Below are 19,915 nucleotides of genomic sequence, written 5' to 3' on the forward strand. Positions count from 1 at the left end.
AAACTGATATAATTGGTTTTGCATTCTTGTGATTTAACTTAAATTATCTTTAGGGGCAATTCCCAGTTATGTTATTGGGCCTTACAGAATACAACAGTGACTCATATATCATATGTGGAATACATTGGTGATGCCTTCTGGAAATCTAACATGAATCAAAGACAACGCTACTGCCTTAAATTTGTATCGAGAGTTTCACATCTGCCAAAACATAACATAAACACCTATCATAATTTGTAAATGTGCATAGTTTTATAAACAAGTTTTACATAAAGTTTGTAAACGTGAACATTTACATTATGCTTTGGCAAAAATGTAACTAAGTAAACGACCTGAGTCAATGCAAAGTTTACTGCATTGTATACCTCTCTTTTCCACTAGGAGGCACTCTAAAACCAAGAAGGTTCAGATAAACTGCACTCTACACGGCTGACTGTGTTTTGTATGAAGCAGCAGCTCTACAGAGGGGATTTAGACGGTCAACAAAAACACAGTTTATTGACACAAATAAGTGAAAAGCATACAGAAAATACACATTTTTAATATACAGAAGTATACGCATACTTATTAATGAATTAAACAAGGTAAACACAAATAAAAAGTAAAACATTAATGTGATAATTGTACTTAAATGCAGACATATTTACACAAAAAAAGGTTGCAGTTCAGTTTCTTAGCTCTGAGCTTAGACATGGAACAGACAGTACAGACATAAGAGAGAACATTTACACAACTGAGATGAACAGATCAGTGCAATGTATTACAGACAGACATGCAGACACCATGTTCCACAAATGCTTCATAATCTCTCAAACAAAACAAAAGAAAATATTACTCTATTTACAAACGCCTTCCAATATCTGGTCTTGACAGAAGCAGGACAAAAAGTCTCTAATCTGATTCTCCACCAAGTATATGTATGTGTGTGTGTGTGTGTGTGTGTGTGTCCGAGTGTATTCTACCCAATTAAATTGGTCGAAGTCTGTTTATGAGATATATTACTTCAATGCCTGTGTCGCCACGGCATCAGTCTTGCTGTCCTGGTTGCTAAGGGGCACCTCGTTCCAGGGGCTATTGTTGCCAAGCACAGGTGAGTTAGCATAGTCACCACTGTCATGGAAACCATTGGTGGACTCATAGTGTGTGTTCTCCAGCCGTGTGATCAAACATTCATCCTCATCGCCCAGTTCACCACTCATCAAAGAGGGCTCCCCCACCACCATCACATCCTACACAGAGAGAGAGAGAGAGAGAGAGAGAGCGAAAATCATTTGTATGTAATCAGCATATGAGCATGTACTGGGTCTACACAAGTTCAAGACCTGAGTTGATCTTGGCATTAAAAACATATTAAAAAACCCTAAAATGTGACAGTCTGAAACAGTTCTATAGTAGTGAGTCAGTGTTCTGCTGTGTAGTATTTGTCAGTCATAGTCTCTGCTTATACACGCACACACCCACATACACACACACATGCACATACACTCACATACACACACGCGCTGATACATGCGCACGGCCACACACACACACATGCAAACTTTATGGGAATAAAACACAGATAACTGTCTACAGATGCCAAACACTCCTCTAATTTATGCTATTGAATTACCAACATGGTCGCTCACTGCTTTGTGCTACACAACAGTATGTTTGCTTATTTAACTAATTTGCATTGCTAATTGAGTCATTATGACAGCACATGCTGGGTGCTTGTAAAGACAAAGACCTGTCAGTCACCTACCCAAGCTCCGCCTCCAGCCACCCACCACCCCTCGTCTCCCCGGCGACACGTTTGGGCTGGGGACCAGAGACGGACAGTAGCAATTACTTACAATTGCACAACACTGAATGATAAAATACACTAATTATTTCTCAATGACTAAATCAGTTACACCAATTACTAACAGCTACACAATGATTACATGTGCATTACACTTATTACTATATTAATTACTTTAATCAGTTTCACCAATTACATCACAGAGGTACATAAATTACCTTAACTGAAATATCAATTACATGCAGTTGCTCCAGTTACATTAACATGTGAATGAAAATAATTTGTATATGAATTACTATTGATTACACAAGTTATTTATCACAATATCAATTACACTTCACATAAATTACACCAATTATTCTGTATTTTATTAACTAGACTACCCATACTAATCAGACAAGTGAATTACTAAGAAAGACTCATTCTACAAATACTAGTGCACTACACCATGCTGACAAATGAAATACACTATATTTACTGAAAAACAGTGGATGTGGCGCTTCTGATACTGATTAAGACATCATATTAAAAGTGGTTGTATGTGCTGCTAAGCAAATAGCACCATCAGATCACACAGAATATGGTCCATGGACTTTTCATACCAAGTAAGTGAATTATACACGCTCCTGAAAAATCACACAGACCTGCAGGGGGCACTGTTGATTCTACATTTCCCTCCAGCTAATGTACAAACACACATACACATACACGCACACTCACTCACACACACACTCACACACACACACAAATATATTGTCTCACACTGAAAATAATCTGTGCTAAAATCTATACATATCACATTCATATCTATGTGTGGTATACTGCCTATGGATGAGTGAGCCTACGTAGTAGTGTGTGTATACATATGCATCTGTGTGTGTGTATATGTTTGTGTGTTAGAGGGAAATCATTAATACCTGTCCAGGCAGGTTAAAGTTATTGCCCGAGCTGCGTTTCTTGCTGTTTCCTGTGTTGGCACTGACAGCACCACTAGCAGAGTTCTTCCTCCTCCTCCTCTTCGTCGTTGTCTGACGGACAGGTTCTGCTGTCAATCAAAAGAACAGAAAGACACGGTGCTGAGTGAACAGGGAGTGAGGAGATAACATATGAAAATGAAAAAGCGCAAGTCATGTCACGAAACAAATGGACCAATGGAACACAAGTACCTTTTTTTTGGTTCGTGGTGAAATTTTCTGTTTTTACATTTGGTGGATGTGCTGTTGGGAGAAGCAAAAGAATATTTAAAAAAATCTTTCACAAACACATATACACACACATACACACACACACACACACACGCATAAACACACACACAGACAGATACACATACACATTCACATTTGTTTTTCAAAAAAAAAAAAAATCTTTTTTTTTCTTTTTTTCCCTCTTTCTGTGAGAAACACTTGGTTGTTATCTTTTAATAAGTTGTGAAAAAGAAAAACCGCAACCCACACAGGGTCAAATACTTCATTAATTAGTCAAGATTTGTTATTGTTGAAATTCACAATACTCCTGACAATATGTTAGTTGTCTTTGAAATGTTAATGACGAATAAGAATTATGTTTACACTGTATGAAAACAAGCTGAACCACTCAAAATTTAATGATATGTTTACCTTAAAAAGAAAAAAAGAAAAAAGAGGAAAGGTTGAGATAAGGTAAAATAAAAGCCATACAGTTCTGCACATTAATCCTACAAGAGTCAGAATGGAAAGAGAATGAAAGTGAGACAAAGAGAGAGAGCAAGAGAGAGCCAGAGCGAGAGAGAGAGAGAGAGAGAGAGAGAGCAAAATTAGGGAGAGAGAATGAGAGAGAGGAATGGGGTGAGAGACACAGGGAGATGAGAGACTGAAACACAGAGAGAACGTGAGTATTGTGGTACCTGGTGGAGTCACCATTCTTTGCCATTTGTGGAAAAGGCAGTTTTTCAGACAGTCTCTAGGACTTAGCCCATACGTCTTATGTCTGGACATCAACTCTTGCATCGGCTCCAAAATGACACACAACTACACAAAAAAAGACACACAAAAACAATGAGCAACCAAGAACAATCTGTGCTCATCTATGTGTGTATATTGTTGTGTCCATCCCAGAGTGAGTTTGTTTTACGTGTGTGTGTGTGTGTGTGTGTGTGTGTGTGTGTGTGTGTCATACTCTGAGGTAGTTTAGTGTAAGGTTAGTTAGCCCCCCTCGGCTAATGTTTTTGGACAGTTGTTCGAGACATCCAGGGTCTTGCGCCTGATAAAGGAAACCAAGAAGAAAAAAAAACAACGTTGGTATATTAATAGCTAACTCTCTCACACACACACACACACACACACGGACACACATACACACACATACACACACACAAACACACAATCACCAACACCCAAGTGTATAGTATAGATAAGTTAAATTACCCCAGCTAGTCATAAGTGCCCATGTCAGGATGAAAAACAGGTACCTAATCTTCCATTACCCTGGTGTCCACATAGAGCCAGGGTCAAAATTCACAGGCTACAAAGAGCTATTTCACACAGAGCTGCATCTGCAATACGATTTATGACTATAACCACACAAACACACACACACACACACACACATACACACACACGTACATGCATGCACGCACGCACACATACACACACCCATAGAGCATGCTATTTATTTTCTTTGCTATTTCAGCTAAAGCACTGATAAAACCATGTCTGATTCATTAATGGAGTTGTTGCCATGGAGATGTGCTAACTCTGGCAAACTGGAAGGTTTAAAGTGTTTTCACCTTGATTGATAACAGAAAAAAAAACAGCGCAGCGTACACACAGTGTTCTAGAGCGCAACGTCCATGATATATGTCATAACGTGTTCAGAACATTACTAAATACACACAAATCGCTAAAATGAGCTAAAGCTTCTAAGTTAATTTAATGGTAACAGAACAGTTTTTCCGACAAATACTGATTCGCATTCAAAACATGTTTCTCACATGCAAACAGCCAGGACTATCAGTTCGTGACTGTCATGAATGGCTGTGACAATGAACGGCAATGACTCAAGAACACAGGTGGTCTAAACAGTGTGTCAGTGCCCAACTAACCAACCAATAAGAACACCGTCAGAGGTTTTTTTTTTTTTTATTTTGGCATAAGTGATCAGTCAAACAGGGTTTTTTTTTTTTAAGTAGTGAATACCCAATGTGAACAATTTCTTTCCCCCAGTTTTTTTAATATAAGTATAATATAAGTTTAATATAAAAATAACTTCCATTTGTTTTTAACATACACGAAGAGCCAGTGAGATCCCCTTGATGACATGTGAACAGCCAAAAACATCAGTTCTATGAACAGCCAGCATGAAGAGTTTTTCAACTCACGTGAACAGCCAGGATACTGCGTGGAATCAGCTCACTGTAGTGTCTGATGGTGAGATGCCAGGTTTTTATTCTCATGAGGTCATCTAAGGGGAACACCAAAATCAGGTGACCCTCCGTGCACACCTACGAATTAAACACAGCAAAAAAAGGCAAAATGAGTGTTTCTGTGTGTGTGTGTGTGTGAGTGTGTTTAGTATCTAATTAGAACTTTGTTCATGTAAAATGAGATTTATCTTCATAAGAGCACTGTAATATTTTATTAGTTATTTCACACTACGCACTCTGTAGTGGTGTAATATATATGTTTAAAAATGAAAACTTTCAAAAGTGGAACCCCTAGTGCAAAATAGTAAGAAAATAGATCCTTGAATTTCAAGAAATGTTTCAGTCAAAATAACGAGTGGTCTTTTCTAACCAGACCAAAAAATATCTTTGTTTGCATCATTAAGTGAAATAGTTTCCTAATTGAGCCAGCGTTTTTGGCAAGTGCAGAATTCTCCAAACGGAACTCCACACGTCCACATTCCGTTGCCAGGAAACGGAGAGTAGCTGATTAGTTGTCATGGTAACAAGAGGGATGTAATCCCAACAGACAAACTCTAATCAATGCCCCCAATACCGTTACGCTCCAAAGATACACACACACACACGCGCGCGCGCGCACACACACACACACACGACATACAAATATAATCATTCTTGAGAATCATTCTTAAAAAATAATATGCTCTGTTGATAGTATTTTGCAATAACTCCACCAAACTCCACTTTAACTTAAATACTTTGGGGATGCCAGCATTTTGTTTAAGAAGCAAAAGTTGGCAAAGGAACAGACATCTCTCTTTATGGCCTTGGAAAATGAGTATTTTCGCATTTATCGTGTATATGAATAACATGTGCAATAACTGAAGCAGGATAACAGATTACAACAATATATAGACAGCAGTGACTATAAACATTGTATGAACCCCTATTGAGAGATGATCCACTGACGATAGATTGAACCCAGGCCTACACATTCTCTTCAGTATCCTCAGCTAAATAATATCTGTACTGTTGGTGAATTGAGAAAGGGGAAGAAAAAGAGAGAAAGAGGCAGAAAGGGAGGGGGGAGAGAGACAGAGAGAGGGAGAGAGAGAGAGAGAAAGAGAGAGAGGAGGAGAGAGAGAGGTTATTCCTCTTTTTTGTTTTGTGCAGCTCTACTCTGAATTCACAATGAGGAATACATTACAGCTCAGAGTGAGTGAGAGAGAGAGAGAGAGAGAGAGAGAGAGAGAGAGTGAGAGAGAAAGAGAATACAAAACACAAGACACACACACACACACACGCACACAGCACAGCAAAGTGCGCACACACACAGACACGCACGCGCACACACGCGCGCGCGCGCGCACACACACACACAAAACCATGACAGATAAGGGGCAAAGTGCTCATATTTAACTGCTTGTATCTTCACCATTAATTCTTCAGTTCCACGCATTAGCCAGTTTTCCATCTGTCAGTATTAAAAATCTTCAGACTCATTCTGATGGGGAGACCAAGTTAAAAAGCCAAACTAAGACAGTTTGGGGCATGTTTTCCATAAGCTTAACAACATCAGGGAGCCTTGTTACTGTCTGCAGCAGATGGCTACTGTCTACTCACCCCATCATTAGTTACAGGGCTCATAACAACAATCCTGTACTGAATTATCAGAAATTATGCAAAATATAGTGTTTTGCATAATTATGTGTGTTTGTGAATGAGCGTATGTGGTTGTGTGCATGTGTATGCATTGGTGTGAGTGAGCTGTGTGTGCGTGTTTGAGCATGTGTGTGTGTGCGAGGTGTGGGGTGCACAAGGGTTTGTGTGTGGTGTGTGTGTGTGTCTGTGTGTGTGTGAGTGTGAGGCCTGTGTGTGTGTGTGTGTGTGTGTGTGTGTGTACAGGCAGTACCTTGGTGAACACTGGTTTGCCATGCTGAGTGATCATGGTGCACTGGGGGCAGTCAATGGTGACAGTTGAGTTGTGGAATGACTCTTTTGAGTACTTCAGCTCAAAGTACAACTCTAATACTCCTCCTTCAAACACAGTGCTGAAGTAACGAGGGATCAGGGTCCGCCCAATGGCTGGGGGAAAGAAAGGATGAAACAGAGAAGGAAAAAAAGACAGAAATATGATGGATAAAACTGAAAAAAAAAAAGAGATACCTTGACGGACTGAACATATTCCCATTTATATTGACTGTTGTAAGCATAACAAACTTGATGTCATATTTGAATTCATTTTTAGCCCTTTATGTCTGAAAGAAAAATAGAATTATAACATTTCAGTTAAACTCATTATTTGTCATCTTATCCTCCACTCCTCCGTGCCTCTGTCTGCCCCTCCCCCCACCATACCCCCCCCCCCCCCCGTTCCAAGTCTGAGGGGAACATGTTTATTTCAACACCCCTATCCAGCCACAACTTGTCAATCAAAACCCCATCTTTTCTCAGGGAAGGAGAGCTTTTATCGAGTTTATTAAAAGCAAAACTTGTAGTTTTCTGTCTCTCAGGCATCCTGGCTCTCTCTCTCTCTCTGTCTCTCTAGGATTTATGAACGACACGTTTTAAGTAAATATTTCTCCACAATGCAGGTACTCAACACAAAAAAAATTACAATTCATAAATACAACATTAATTGGTGCCTCAACACTACCAGTCTTTCCACAAGTAAGGCAGACTAAAGCCAGTGATAGAGAGAGAGAGAGAGAGAATGAGGGAGGCAAAAGAGCTCATGAAAGTTTAATCCTGTCTGTCTTTGTCTCTCTTTGTCTCTCTTTCTCCACTCTCTCTGCATGTCAGTACAGTGGAGTTACTCTGTCAGTATTCGGTTTGAAAACAGCATATTGTCTCACCCTGCAGAGCAGTTTGGCATTCTCAGGACTTGAGCACATCTGAATAGCCACCAGTTAGACCCTATTCTGAAATTCCCTCCAGAGCTAAAGCGAATGGCATTCCGACTTATCCAAATCAATTGTAATCTCTCTGACTGATCCAAACGGTTATTAATCCATTACAAAATATCACTTTGTTTCTGCAAAAATTTTTTTGGGGGGGGGGGGGGGCTGGAGTGGATGATTGCAATTCAAGTCAAGGATATATTGTGTGTTTTAACAGGTCCATAGCCTACCGTTGATTTTTTTTTTTGCTAGTTTTGACAAGCACTATTACACTAGACTGTGTCAAACACACACTCCTTATGGAAAGCTGCACGGATTTACTGGTATGTGCAGTGCTGGTATAACAAAGACAGCTTTGTAAAACTAACTTTTATCATTAGTTCTTGGTTTGTGGAAAACAGAAAAATCAGAGAGGAGAGATTCAATAAACACATATTTATGACAATACGAAAAGAGCTGTGTCAGCATGTTTGACTTGTTTTGAACTATATTACACCATCCATTGGAACAACTTAACGGACTTGGTGAGATGACTTGCTCAAGGGCACAAAACCAGCAGCCAGAGGAGGAGAAGAGAGATTAAAACCTAGAAGCCTTCGATACTAAACCAACAGCTATCATATCCCATCCGGGATTAAAACTAGCACCCCTGCAGTTCCTGGTGTGGACCCCCTAATCCACTGAGCTGCAATCACACAGATAAGTTACATCTATGGATCTACTGTGGAGGCAATAAAAAAGTGTTTAAAAAGTGTTACATATTTGTAAGGATATCAGTTAAATTCTCACATCCCGGCTTCTGTAATCCATTATTAAAAGACACTAGTATTCGTGTCTTTGAACTATCACTTTGAGCTTAAAGATTACAATGTTGCAAATAGATTTCATCATGTTGCAGAGACACCCACACACACACACACACACACACACACACACACTGGTTCTCTCCTCTCTAATTAATGATTATTAAAATCTTTTGGGGAACTATAAGGGAACCACATCAAATATGTGAAACAGAGTTAAAATGATCTCCCCGTTTATTGAAATTTAGCTGGGAAAAAAAGAAAAAAAAACTCTCCACGTTTATGTACGCTTCACAACCTCCATATCACAAATGAATCTGGGCCGGAGGAAAACAATCAATGCAGACGACCCAAAAACCTAAATCAAAGTCCTACAAACCAACCTTTATACCCTAAGTTCAAAGTTGTTTTTTTTTTTTCTTTTATGAGACTTGTAGTAAGACATTCAATATATATCACTTGTGTTACCATCGTAGTTTGCGATGACTCACATTTGAAATTTTCATACAATCGTAATATACAGTGTCTTTCACTGTACATTTTGTGTTCCGGCGACACTGAATTTCACTACCCCATGGCTCTTCCCAGTATGTTTCTAATAAAATATGATTCTTATACAATGAAACTCTGTTATTGCCTGTGGTGGGGTTTTTTTTCTCTCTTTTTTTGTTCTGCGGTTAAAATGGCTGCTTGTGAACATTATTCTTACTGTAGGTCTTTGGTCCATCTTCCAGACAGAACGACAGAGTTAAAGTTGCATCGTCCTGAAAGAACTCCGTAGTGAAAGCTTCCCACCATAAATTATCACAGTCCTGATGGAGAAATTACTACGATTACTAACTCAAGAAAGGACATTTTGTTATAAATCACACAATAAAAGCACTGGAATTCCTTAAGGCAGAAATAAAACTGTTGGTATGAATCAAAGTCCAGTACAATGCAAGACAAGACCACCCCCCCCCCCTCCAACCAAAAATATAATATAAACCCAAGACACTTACAATTGTTACAAAGAAATAAAAAAACAAACAAACGAAACACTGTCATCTCAGGGTTAGAAAAGTCAGGCTAGAAAAGCATTAAATCCATTGAATTCTAAATCATAGTTATGAGGTAGTCATTAACTGATGAACATAGCCAAGAGGAAACAAACTGGCTCCTTCACAGGAAAACAGGCCTTACACACTGTGCTAAAACTTTAGACGACTCTGAGTAATTAGTTCTTTGAGTGTAACAGACATGAACTACTGCAACACTGGTCCACAAATCCAAACAATACACCTCACGCTTAATCATTCTTTTCCAATGATTTGATTAGGTTGTAGATTAAGAGTTTGTGCTGGACTGTGGATTAAGGTGACATTTGTTTCAAAAGTATTTCCCTTGAAGAAGTAAATTAACAAAAAGTGGATCCTCTGTTCAACTGACTATGAGTTTTTTTTTTTTTTTTAAATGTTCACAAAAGACTTGTTTAATCATACACTGCGTATAGCTTACTCTAAACATTTGTTAATCATTTTGGTAATTTGGGATACAACTTGTAGATGAAACTACTGAAGTCCATGTTAAGAGCCAGCTTTCTCAGTGCTGTGTCTTAAAACAACGACAGGCTGATACCTAGCTATTTCTCTGCATTTTCACTTTTCGTGGCTGAATGTCATACAACTTAGTTGCTCCTGCAATCATAAGCAATATTTTATGTATGTAAGTCATAACGCTCCACAGAAAACGGTGTCTTGATAACGTACTCACCTCCGGACGGGACTGTAACCGTTTGTTCAGCTCGTGGATCCGGTACTCGGGCTGCACTGCACAAGGCGCATGCCTCCGGTAAAAAGGTCCGAACGGAGAGGAGTAGAACGGGTCACGCTGCGCGCCGGTCATCGTGTCTGTTGCTCCCGGAACTCAAAGTGACCGCGTCCAAAGCCAGCAGCCATGAGGCGCACGTGGACGCTAATGTACACACACATACAACAGCGCGCGATTCGGCTGTCACATCGCACACTTTCTCAAACACACTCTGGCTCACTGCTGAGCTAATAGAAAGAGAGGGAGAGAGAGAGAGAGAGTGAGGGAGGGAGGGAGAGGAGGGCAGACAAAGACGGGGAGGGGGAGGAGAGGAAAGGGTGGATACTTCAGGCTGTTATCATTAGGAAAGGTTACTTCCTGTCTTTTTTTTCTTTCTTTCTTTTAAACTTCGATATAGTTAGACTGAATCCTGGATTTAGGTTTAATTTGCGCAAAAAATTCAAAATGCTTTCTCAGAACATGTCTTAGATAATACACAGAGTTAAAGAGTCCTTGGGTAATCCTCAAGGAGGGTATGTATCCATTTATGAATGAACTCAATCCAGGTCAGTGCCATGTATTCAGGCCAAAAACCATACTTTACCCCCACCTCTCAATCTCTCATGCCAATCATGGTATTACTGCAGTAGTCTAAAGTGTTCCAGTGAGAATGTAGGAGTTGAGACAGGACTTCAGACTGCTGCAGTGATAAGCCTGTGTGTGTGTGTGTGTGTGTGAGAGAGAGAAAGAGAGAGAGAAAGAGAGAGAGAAGGGCTTCATCTTTTGTCCTGAAATGAACTGGCTAAGGGTGTATAATTGTATCTGCTGCATTTCTTTTGCAGAGCAGAAACATCTATGTGCTGGCAGTGCTCAATATACCCCCACCCCATCACACACACACACGCACACACACGCACACACACATACACGCTCACACACACACACGCACGCACACACACATACACGCTCACACACACACACACCCAAGTTTACTTTAGTGCACTGTAGAAATTCACTTTCAACATTTTTCTCTCTGTATTTTTCCATGTCTCACTCTGTATGAGTCACACACACACCCGAATCTGAGAGCCTCATCATCTATTTCTCTCTCTCGTTCTCTCTCTCTCTCTCTCTCTCTCTCTCTCTCTCTCCATCAGAAATATACATTCTCTGAGAACCCATCTTCCTCCCTCATTAAAAGAGAAAGTGCAAAAAGACAGCAGCACACAAAAACATCAGAGTTCAAAGGACACATTCCATCTCACCATTTTATTTAAGACCAGCATGACTGCTGAGCTTACATTCTCTGGAGAGAGAGAGAGAGCGAGAGAGAGAGAGAGAGAGAGAGAGAGAGAGAAAGAAAGAAAGAAAAAAAGAAAGAAAGAGAGAAAGAAAGAAAGAAAGAAAGAAAGAAAGAAAGAAAGAAAGGGGAGGGTGACCACATCTGGTATACATTACACCCCCTCTTGCTGATGCTGCTGTTGGGGTAACAAGGCCCCTGGAAAAGGGGGTCAAAAAAAAAAGACCTCCTTATTTTGGAGATTTTGAGAGAACACATAATCAGTCACACAGTCACACAGTTCACTCATGAATACTATTCAAACAGCCATTCAATTCAATTCAATTCAGTTCAGTTCAGTTCAATTCAGTTCAGTTCAATTAAATTCAATTCAATTCACTTCAAAGGCAAAGAGTTTACCACGCTGTCAAATCACAGACAAGCAACACAGAAAGCAAACGACTGACATAAATAAAAACTCACTGCTTGAAATCCTTTAAAAAAAGAAAAAAAAAACAAACAAGCAAAAAAAAAACTGAATGTCACGTGTTTTTGCGTCTACATGTATGACTCACTATATCAGTTATTCAATTATGTGCTAAACATGTACACAGAAGAATACAAATGAAATGTATGTATTCAACACTTCACAGGTCCACGTGTGATTGTCTGAGCTGTCTTTTTGGGACTAAGCCATAGGCCTAAGGCGGAGTAAGTCATTAGCTAAATTAGTTAACTGCTGCTGTCTCAAACTTGAAACCAGCCTCCCCAAAACAAGAGTTCAGAGGAAATTAAATGGAACTGAAATGAGATTATCTATGGTAATTTTAGAAATAGACTCTGGCTTGAGATACGGTTTATGAATACTCTAATGAATGTAGGGTGAAAAAGGGGTCACGACACAAATCAAATGGCTGTCTTTTATTAAGAAATGTTTGACTATCGCTATGCGTTTCAAGCAACGCACGCATGCACGCGCACACACACACACACATATATGTACAGACACACACACACACACACACACACACACACACACACACACACACAAGCACGCACGCACGCACGCACGTACAAACGCACACACTTGCACTCACACACACTCACGCACGCACACACCCCTCCCCCTTCAGGTCAGTTAATAAGAGTGGATGCTGGGCTCTTGCTGGCGGGGAGCATTGCCTCTTGGGAAAACTGAGCTCCAGAGAGAGAGAGAGAGAGAGAGCGCTGTGTGTAAAGGAGTGGGGGGTGGGGGGGGGGGGGTTACAGGAGTGGAATTTTACCAACAACACAGTATATGTGTTCAACACTATTCCTGTCCTCTAAAAATAACATTAGACTAGACTATACACCAAGCTACAGTACACTCAACCTAGTTTAACTAACCATTCAAGATCACATGGTACCATAGACTGAGCAAAACAACTGAGAAAGAGAGAGAGAGAGAGACAGGGAGAGAGAGAGAGAGAGAGAGTCAGGGAGAGAAAGGGAGGCAGATCCACACAGGCTCCATTGTTGAGTTCTGTTTCTTTGATGAAATATTAATTTGGCTACAGATTCTCTAAAAATACTCGTTAGGCGCTGTAGAGCAGACACTGCCATTGGTTAACAGACATACAGGAGAACTACTGCAGAGAACCAGGCAGAACACACCAATCGCACCCAGACACACACACACCCATCCACACCTCCACTTAACAACATGTCACAAAGAAAATGTACAGAGCGTGGAAACGTAGCTGGAAACCCCATTTACAGCATCTCACACACGACGTGCATTTAAACACGACCGTAAAGCTACGAAAACAAACGAGAACAGTGAAACTCACTACCATGTCATTTTAATTCATTATAACTTAACTACCATGTAACTAAGGAGCAAATATAGTGGTACAGCCATATAACAATGTCAAACATAATAATAACAATTCACGCATCCATGGTGCGTAGTCGGTCAAACTGTTCAGAATTCTGGAAAGAGGTTCCGAAAAACAACAGCAAAAAAAATCCATAGATGTTGAAAACAAGCACGCCCTTAACGGGACGACCGCTGTATCATCTCGGACATGCGTCACAAAAACGTTGGAGTAAATTTGTGGATTCATAGGCTCCTAAATATAGATACGCATCACACAAGGAACAGGGAGATGTGAATTAATACATTCCCCCACACATACCTTCATGACGGTGATCATGCATGTCAGTTGCATGGGAAGACAAGTATCTGCATGTTTAGTTGTCGTAGATGTAGATGGTAGTTTAATAAACCAGTTAGTTTACACAAATCTCCTCTTTCTCTCTTATCAAATATTAGGGTGTGTGTACATTGTGGATGTTTATTACATATGTTTACACTTACACACAAACACTCTGACAAACACACACACACACACACACACACTTGCAAGTATTGTAATTTTAAACCATTGTTAGTTTTGCTATTGATATTTTTTTCTTATTTTATTTCCTGTTTTTTTCTTCTTCCCCTGTTTCTGTTCTATGTGCATTTTGTGTTTTTCTTATGTTCTGATTTATGTTCCGATTTTCTTTTTTCTGATCTTTGACGAACTTTCTTGTGTTGAGTTTTTAATTTGGATGCTAAAGTCCTTTAGGAGCCTTCTGGGGTTTTTTTCTCCTTACCTGTAATTGTTTTTCTTTTTTTCTTTTTTTTTAATGTTTTTTGGTTGCTTTGATGGTCGAGTAAATTTAGAATAAAAAAAAAAAAAAAAACCAAAAGCTAGAAACTAGACCTTGTCCTATTTAATCTTTTTTTTTTTTTTTTACTTGTAACAATATCTAGTCCAAGAAAATAAATAAATAAATAAATAAATAAATAAATAAATAAATAAATAGCGGGCATAGAACACACAAAGCAAAATAAACAACCAAAAGGAACCAAACCAGATAAACAACATGTCTTACAGATCAAATGTGGAAGAGGGGGTTCATTTTTTTTTTTTTGCTTTGTTTTGTTTTAAAAGATCAGCAATCCTAAGGACATTTCATAATCCAGGTACATAATAAAAAGCTCAAGAGAGCCTTCCCACTCTTGTGTGTGCCCTGAGTGCCTTGAGCATTAGCGGACCTGATGCTTTGTAGCAAGGCAATGAGAAAGACAAGACCATCTCAGCTACTGGAGACGGCACGATTTACTGATTTCACCTGGATTTCAATAGCCACAGCTCACATATCTGACACGATCAAGAGTTGAGCCCTGAACTCGCATGTGTAGATGACGTCTGTACACTTGCCCATTTAATTAATTATACACTCTTAATGATAATAACATTGATATATGATGGTCATGACATTGGTCTGTCTATCTATCTATCTATCTATCTATCTATCTATCTATCTATCTATCTATCTATCTATCTATCTAATTTTTGTTTCTATACGTCCAATGGAAGCATGGCTTTTGATACAGAGACAGTCAAAAAGAGCGAGATAGAGAGAGAGGGACAGACAGACAGACAGAGAGACAGGGAGAGAGAGAGAAATTCTGACTGGTGTTTCCATTATTAATAACATCTACCTGCCTGTCTATATAGTTATATAATCCTGATATATGCTATATTTCAATAAGAGCATGGTTTCATGATTTCCAAAACAGAGAGAGGGAGCGTGAGGGAGAGAAATTCTCACCGGCATGTCTATTACTCATTTTAAACAAGCAAACAAAACATGAAACAAAGAAATAGAAAAAACGGGAGGCAAAATTTATAGAGGAAAAAAAAAATACAATTTTAATAGGTGGGGAAAATAAGCTTCTCTAACACAGCCCTGCTCTGCGCCTCTACCATTCTCTGTTCTTAGATGTGGTGTATCCATGGCAACCTCAACTTAGTGACCTCGTTATTTCAGCCCAGTCCTGTTCTGAAATTATGGGCTGCCCTGCATGCTAGCCTGCAATGCCAGATAACACAATACCAGTGAGACAGAGAGAGAGAGAGAGAGAGAGAGAGAGAGAGCAGGAACGAGACAGAGAGAGAGAGAGAGAGAGAGAGAGAGAGAGAGAAAGAGAGAGGAAAGATCTCATTGTTAGCAACTCCCTTTTAATGATAAAATGTCTCTCTTTATCACTCGCAGTAACAAATGTACAAATGTGAACTGACATGCAGTATGTGAACAAACACAACGATCTTTCCTCCTATTGAGTTTACAGAACCGTATTTCTGGACCAGGGTGGGAGGAGGAGGGTTCTAACAGGGTTCGGATTCGGTTCTGTCTTGTTTTTTTTGTTTTTTTTTTATTTTATTCCTTTGTTCATTTTTTTTTTTTTTGTCACAGATTGACAAACTGCAATGCCATGACTTGTGCTCAAACTCTTAAATTTAAAGGAGAGAAAGATATTCATGAAATATCAGCACACTTTTGTTTTAAATGGCCTTTATGTCAGAGTCTTAGCTCTGCACTGTGTTTGCAGTAAGCTATTCAGTTCAATGTACAGGACTTTGGAAAGTACTGGTAGAGTACCACAGTGCCATCTGGTGGTGAGAGACAGACAGTTTCTGCACACAAACTCCATGTAGAATAAAGGGATTTTCATTGTGTGTCCCTGTGTATAAAAGTATGTGTATGTGTCTTATAGATTCCTGCTCCTCTACAAGAGTTTGAGAATCCAGAATAATGAAGCTTCAACAGATATCAAATGGTTACCCGAATATATGGCACAATGTCACCCCCTGTTGATAAATGGTGAGAAGCACAAGGAAACTGAAAGCAAAGCCAGCTGTAGTTGGTGATAGTAGCAAAATACACAAAAAAAACCTATTCAGTAAGTCAAATAAATAACACACGTACTCAAAGAATTGTAACTGGACAGTACAGCTTTATTTTATAACAAATGCAGAATTCTTTTCAGTAATCAGTAATTTATATTTTTCATTACTTGCTCGCGTGGTCTCCTAACATAAAAATCCAAAAAAACAACAACGTAGGGGCTTAGATTTGATATCAAAATATTCAGTTTTATTCCAGAGCATTAAAACACAGGTACAGAGCTTGGCCAGTCTGCCGTATGTCCTTGTGCGTGTTTGTAATAAAAGTGTGACATTTACGAGACATCTACACTTGCATATATGTGACTACAACTGCAGAAGGTTCTACTTAAGCTCTCAGTAACTCGTCACACACACATGTGTCTTTAAACCATAGGACCAGACTTGAACCACATCCTGCTCCTCTCGCTGCCAACAAAGAAATTAGACTTTACGCTGCTAATAATAACAAGCGCTGCACAGGCCTACTGACTTCCCCTCACACACAAACACACACACAAAGACACAAAGTCTTCACAGTGGTGTAGCCTGGGTTTTGCCGTCAGCGGTGACTAATTGCACCAGACTTCCAGATACTGGTCTGTCTTCTCCCGTTGTCCATTTATAGAACAATCTGGAAAACAGACGCAGCCAGTGATCAATAACACACACATACAGACACGTGCGTGCGTAACACACACTCACAAGCAACAACCTGGAAACCGGAGAGGTTTACACTGATCAATACAACGTTATGACAGATTATGACAAGTTAAGCAGATTTTTTTTGCTCATAGATAAGCATGAGAATGTTACAATTTCATTTGATGGCGTTTAGCACCAGCAAAATGAGATTACATTGACACACATCCACACAAAAACATACTCACTCTGCTACGTACTCCAACGGAGTCCAGGTGCTAACATCCGCATCAGGCATGAACTTCCTGTTCATCGGTGTATCCAAAGTAACTCTGTGAGAGGTAGGAACGGTTACCATTAGCAACTAAAATGTAACTTTCTGATTCTTTGTTCCGCAGCTCTAAAGCACAGAATCTCATTTGGAAGGAGTATGTGCGTCCCCCCCCCGGCAAAAAAGTTAAAATAGCCTTTCAAAGTGTAGAAATAATTCTTGAACAACCTTGAGATGAAAAAAAAAAATCTCATTTTCCTGGCATTGCTAATTGGTGTAGTAATGCAGTTGCTGTCATGAGTGTGAGAGTGTCAATTCCACATGTGTGTGTGTGTGTGTGTGTGTGGACGTCTGTGTAGTCATGGTTACTCACGGCAGGATGGCAACAGCAGCAGCGCCTGAGGGAAGGCCGCTATTGGCTCCTGCAAGACTCTGACACAGCTGATGCACGGCTGCCTTTGCCATACCATACCCAATCATACCTAGAGAGAGAGAGAGAGAGAGAGAGAGAGAAAGAGAGAGAGAGAGAGAGAGAGAGAGAGAGAGAGAAAGAGAGAGAAAGAGAGATGGACAGTGTTTTTATTGTTTTATCTGCTTGCTCTAATCATCTCTGGAATCGTGGTTGCCCTGACATTGACATCACAGACTTTTGCTTGGAGGGAAACTGCTGGATTTCTTTTATCTGCAAACATTTTAGAGCCGGACCGGAGGCAAGAGCTGGACAATTGACTACATCTGTCATAATATCTCCAGGCAGGTCGAACAGTGTTGTAATGACAAAAGCTACTGCAGTTTCACGTAGAATCATATGTGTTATACAAAGGACTTATTTGAAAGACAGATTGTGAGTGTGTGTGTACCTGGAGTTCCACTGAGCGCGGGTTTAGCCCCAGCTAATGTGACCAGCCCCCCCTCTTTCAGGTGTTTGGTTGCTAGGTGACCAGAGATGGTTGAGGTCCAAACACTCTGTTTCCACATCAGGTCAGCATTTTTATACAGCACTGAGGGAGAGACAGAGAAAGAGAGAGAAAATAATGAGAGAATTACTAGAAAACTAATATATCTTCTCAAAACAATCTTGAGTATCAGCTCCCAGATAAGTTTAGTTTGACGCTGACCTTTGGCCTTGGCGCTACCCCCTGCCCAACCACCAGCGACACACAAGATGGCATCCACTTTCTGCTCACCTAGGAGCTCCCCAACATCAGCTGTTACCTGAGAAAGAGAGAGAGAGAGAGAGAATAGGGCTCTGTTATATTGCAGTATGTAATGCTGCAGATGTCTGCACTGAATAAGGAATCACCAAAGCATTGCACGAATCCTATTCTATCATCTTTGACGTTTGAGAAATCAAGGTGTGCATTTTCCCTCACCTGGCTGGCTTGTTCAGTGAAAGATTCCGTCATTTTAACCGTCACATTGGCATTGGCCTCCTCGTTCGCAGTGATATCGATACAAGCAACCCACTGGAGTGTGGCCCCGACCAAAGGGCAGTCAAGTCATACGCGTTAGTGACAAACAGCAGATGTTACATTTTAATGAACATACTAGCTTGACACAGTAACTCTGTTTTGCTAAGTCAGTCAGAAAACCCGTTTGGCGACTTAATGAGACAGTCGGCAAAGTTATGACTTCAATATTTTTCTGAAGGTTCCTCCCATTTATTGCCAAGTAAGTTGCAACGTACTGGTTTGAGACTCACCCAGTTTTTCGACTTGAAGTACTGTACGCATTTAGATCCCAATGCACCCTTTCCCCCGTAAATAATGACTCTGTGCGCCTCTGCCGCAGCCATGCCGATCACCTTCTCGCTTCTTCCTAAACCTCAGCTGACCTGTTTTCTTTGTATGCAATGTTATAAAGTCTGCCCAGAAGCTCTGACGATGCAGCTGGAGTCATGCAAGTTTATCGAGTTTATCTCTGTGCTGTCATCATCTCTCCCGAACAGGTCACGCATAGACACAGCACCGCACACGGATTGGAGGTCTACTCTCCTTGTTTTGTTATTATTCATCTTTCCCCCTTTCCCAAATCACAAGACAACACAAATGCAACCAGTACAGTCAGCCTCATAATCTCCAAGCCCATGACATCGAAAGGTGCCCGGGTGGTGGGTAGCTAAATTTATAATTTGGCATTTGTCACAATGCATTCAGTTGCTCAGCCAACTACGAAACATGCACAAAGGAACACTGAACATCACTGACGGCAACAGTCACTAAAATAAAGGTTTTATTTATTTATATACAAAATATTTGAAGCATAATTTTGAAGTCTTCATGGGTTTGAGTATATATTTGGTATGAGCAA

The 19,915-nt window shown here is 40.0% G+C and overlaps 2 protein-coding genes across 4 annotated transcripts; both read right to left on the bottom strand.

Moving 5' to 3' along the window:
- Positions 1–926: 926 nt before the first annotated feature.
- ldb2b (LIM domain binding 2b) lies at positions 927–10,843 on the bottom strand. Of its 2 annotated transcripts, XM_030788017.1 has the most exons (9): positions 10,618–10,843; positions 9,575–9,677; positions 7,075–7,247; positions 5,139–5,261; positions 3,938–4,021; positions 3,666–3,789; positions 2,950–3,000; positions 2,701–2,825; positions 927–1,229 (listed from the first exon to the last, which is right to left on the bottom strand). In XM_030788017.1, exons 1-9 carry the CDS (start codon positions 10,747–10,749, stop codon positions 999–1,001), a joined length of 1,146 nt encoding a protein of 381 aa, XP_030643877.1. In that variant the 5' UTR covers positions 10,750–10,843; the 3' UTR covers positions 927–998. The 2 variants fall into 2 exon arrangements, with proteins under 2 accessions (XP_030643877.1, XP_030643878.1); XM_030788018.1 differs by lacking the exon at positions 2,950–3,000 and having other exon boundaries at positions 2,701–2,828.
- Positions 10,844–16,886: 6,043 nt separating this feature from the next.
- On the bottom strand, positions 16,887–19,624 carry qdprb.1 (quinoid dihydropteridine reductase b, tandem duplicate 1). 2 transcript variants are annotated; one of them, XM_030787955.1, is made up of 7 exons: positions 19,308–19,620; positions 18,979–19,071; positions 18,724–18,820; positions 18,466–18,606; positions 17,979–18,087; positions 17,583–17,666; positions 16,887–17,326 (listed from the first exon to the last, which is right to left on the bottom strand). In XM_030787955.1, the coding sequence occupies exons 1-7, from the start codon at positions 19,398–19,400 to the stop codon at positions 17,227–17,229; spliced, it is 717 nt and encodes a 238-aa protein (XP_030643815.1). In that variant the 5' UTR covers positions 19,401–19,620; the 3' UTR covers positions 16,887–17,226. The 2 variants fall into 2 exon arrangements, with proteins under 2 accessions (XP_030643815.1, XP_030643816.1); XM_030787956.1 differs by lacking the exon at positions 18,979–19,071 and having other exon boundaries at positions 19,308–19,624.
- Between the last annotated feature and the right edge of the window lie 291 nt (positions 19,625–19,915).

This window comes from Chanos chanos, chromosome 11 (genome assembly GCF_902362185.1).
Source record: "Chanos chanos chromosome 11, fChaCha1.1, whole genome shotgun sequence".
NCBI classification, from domain to species: Eukaryota; Metazoa; Chordata; class Actinopteri; order Gonorynchiformes; family Chanidae; genus Chanos; species Chanos chanos.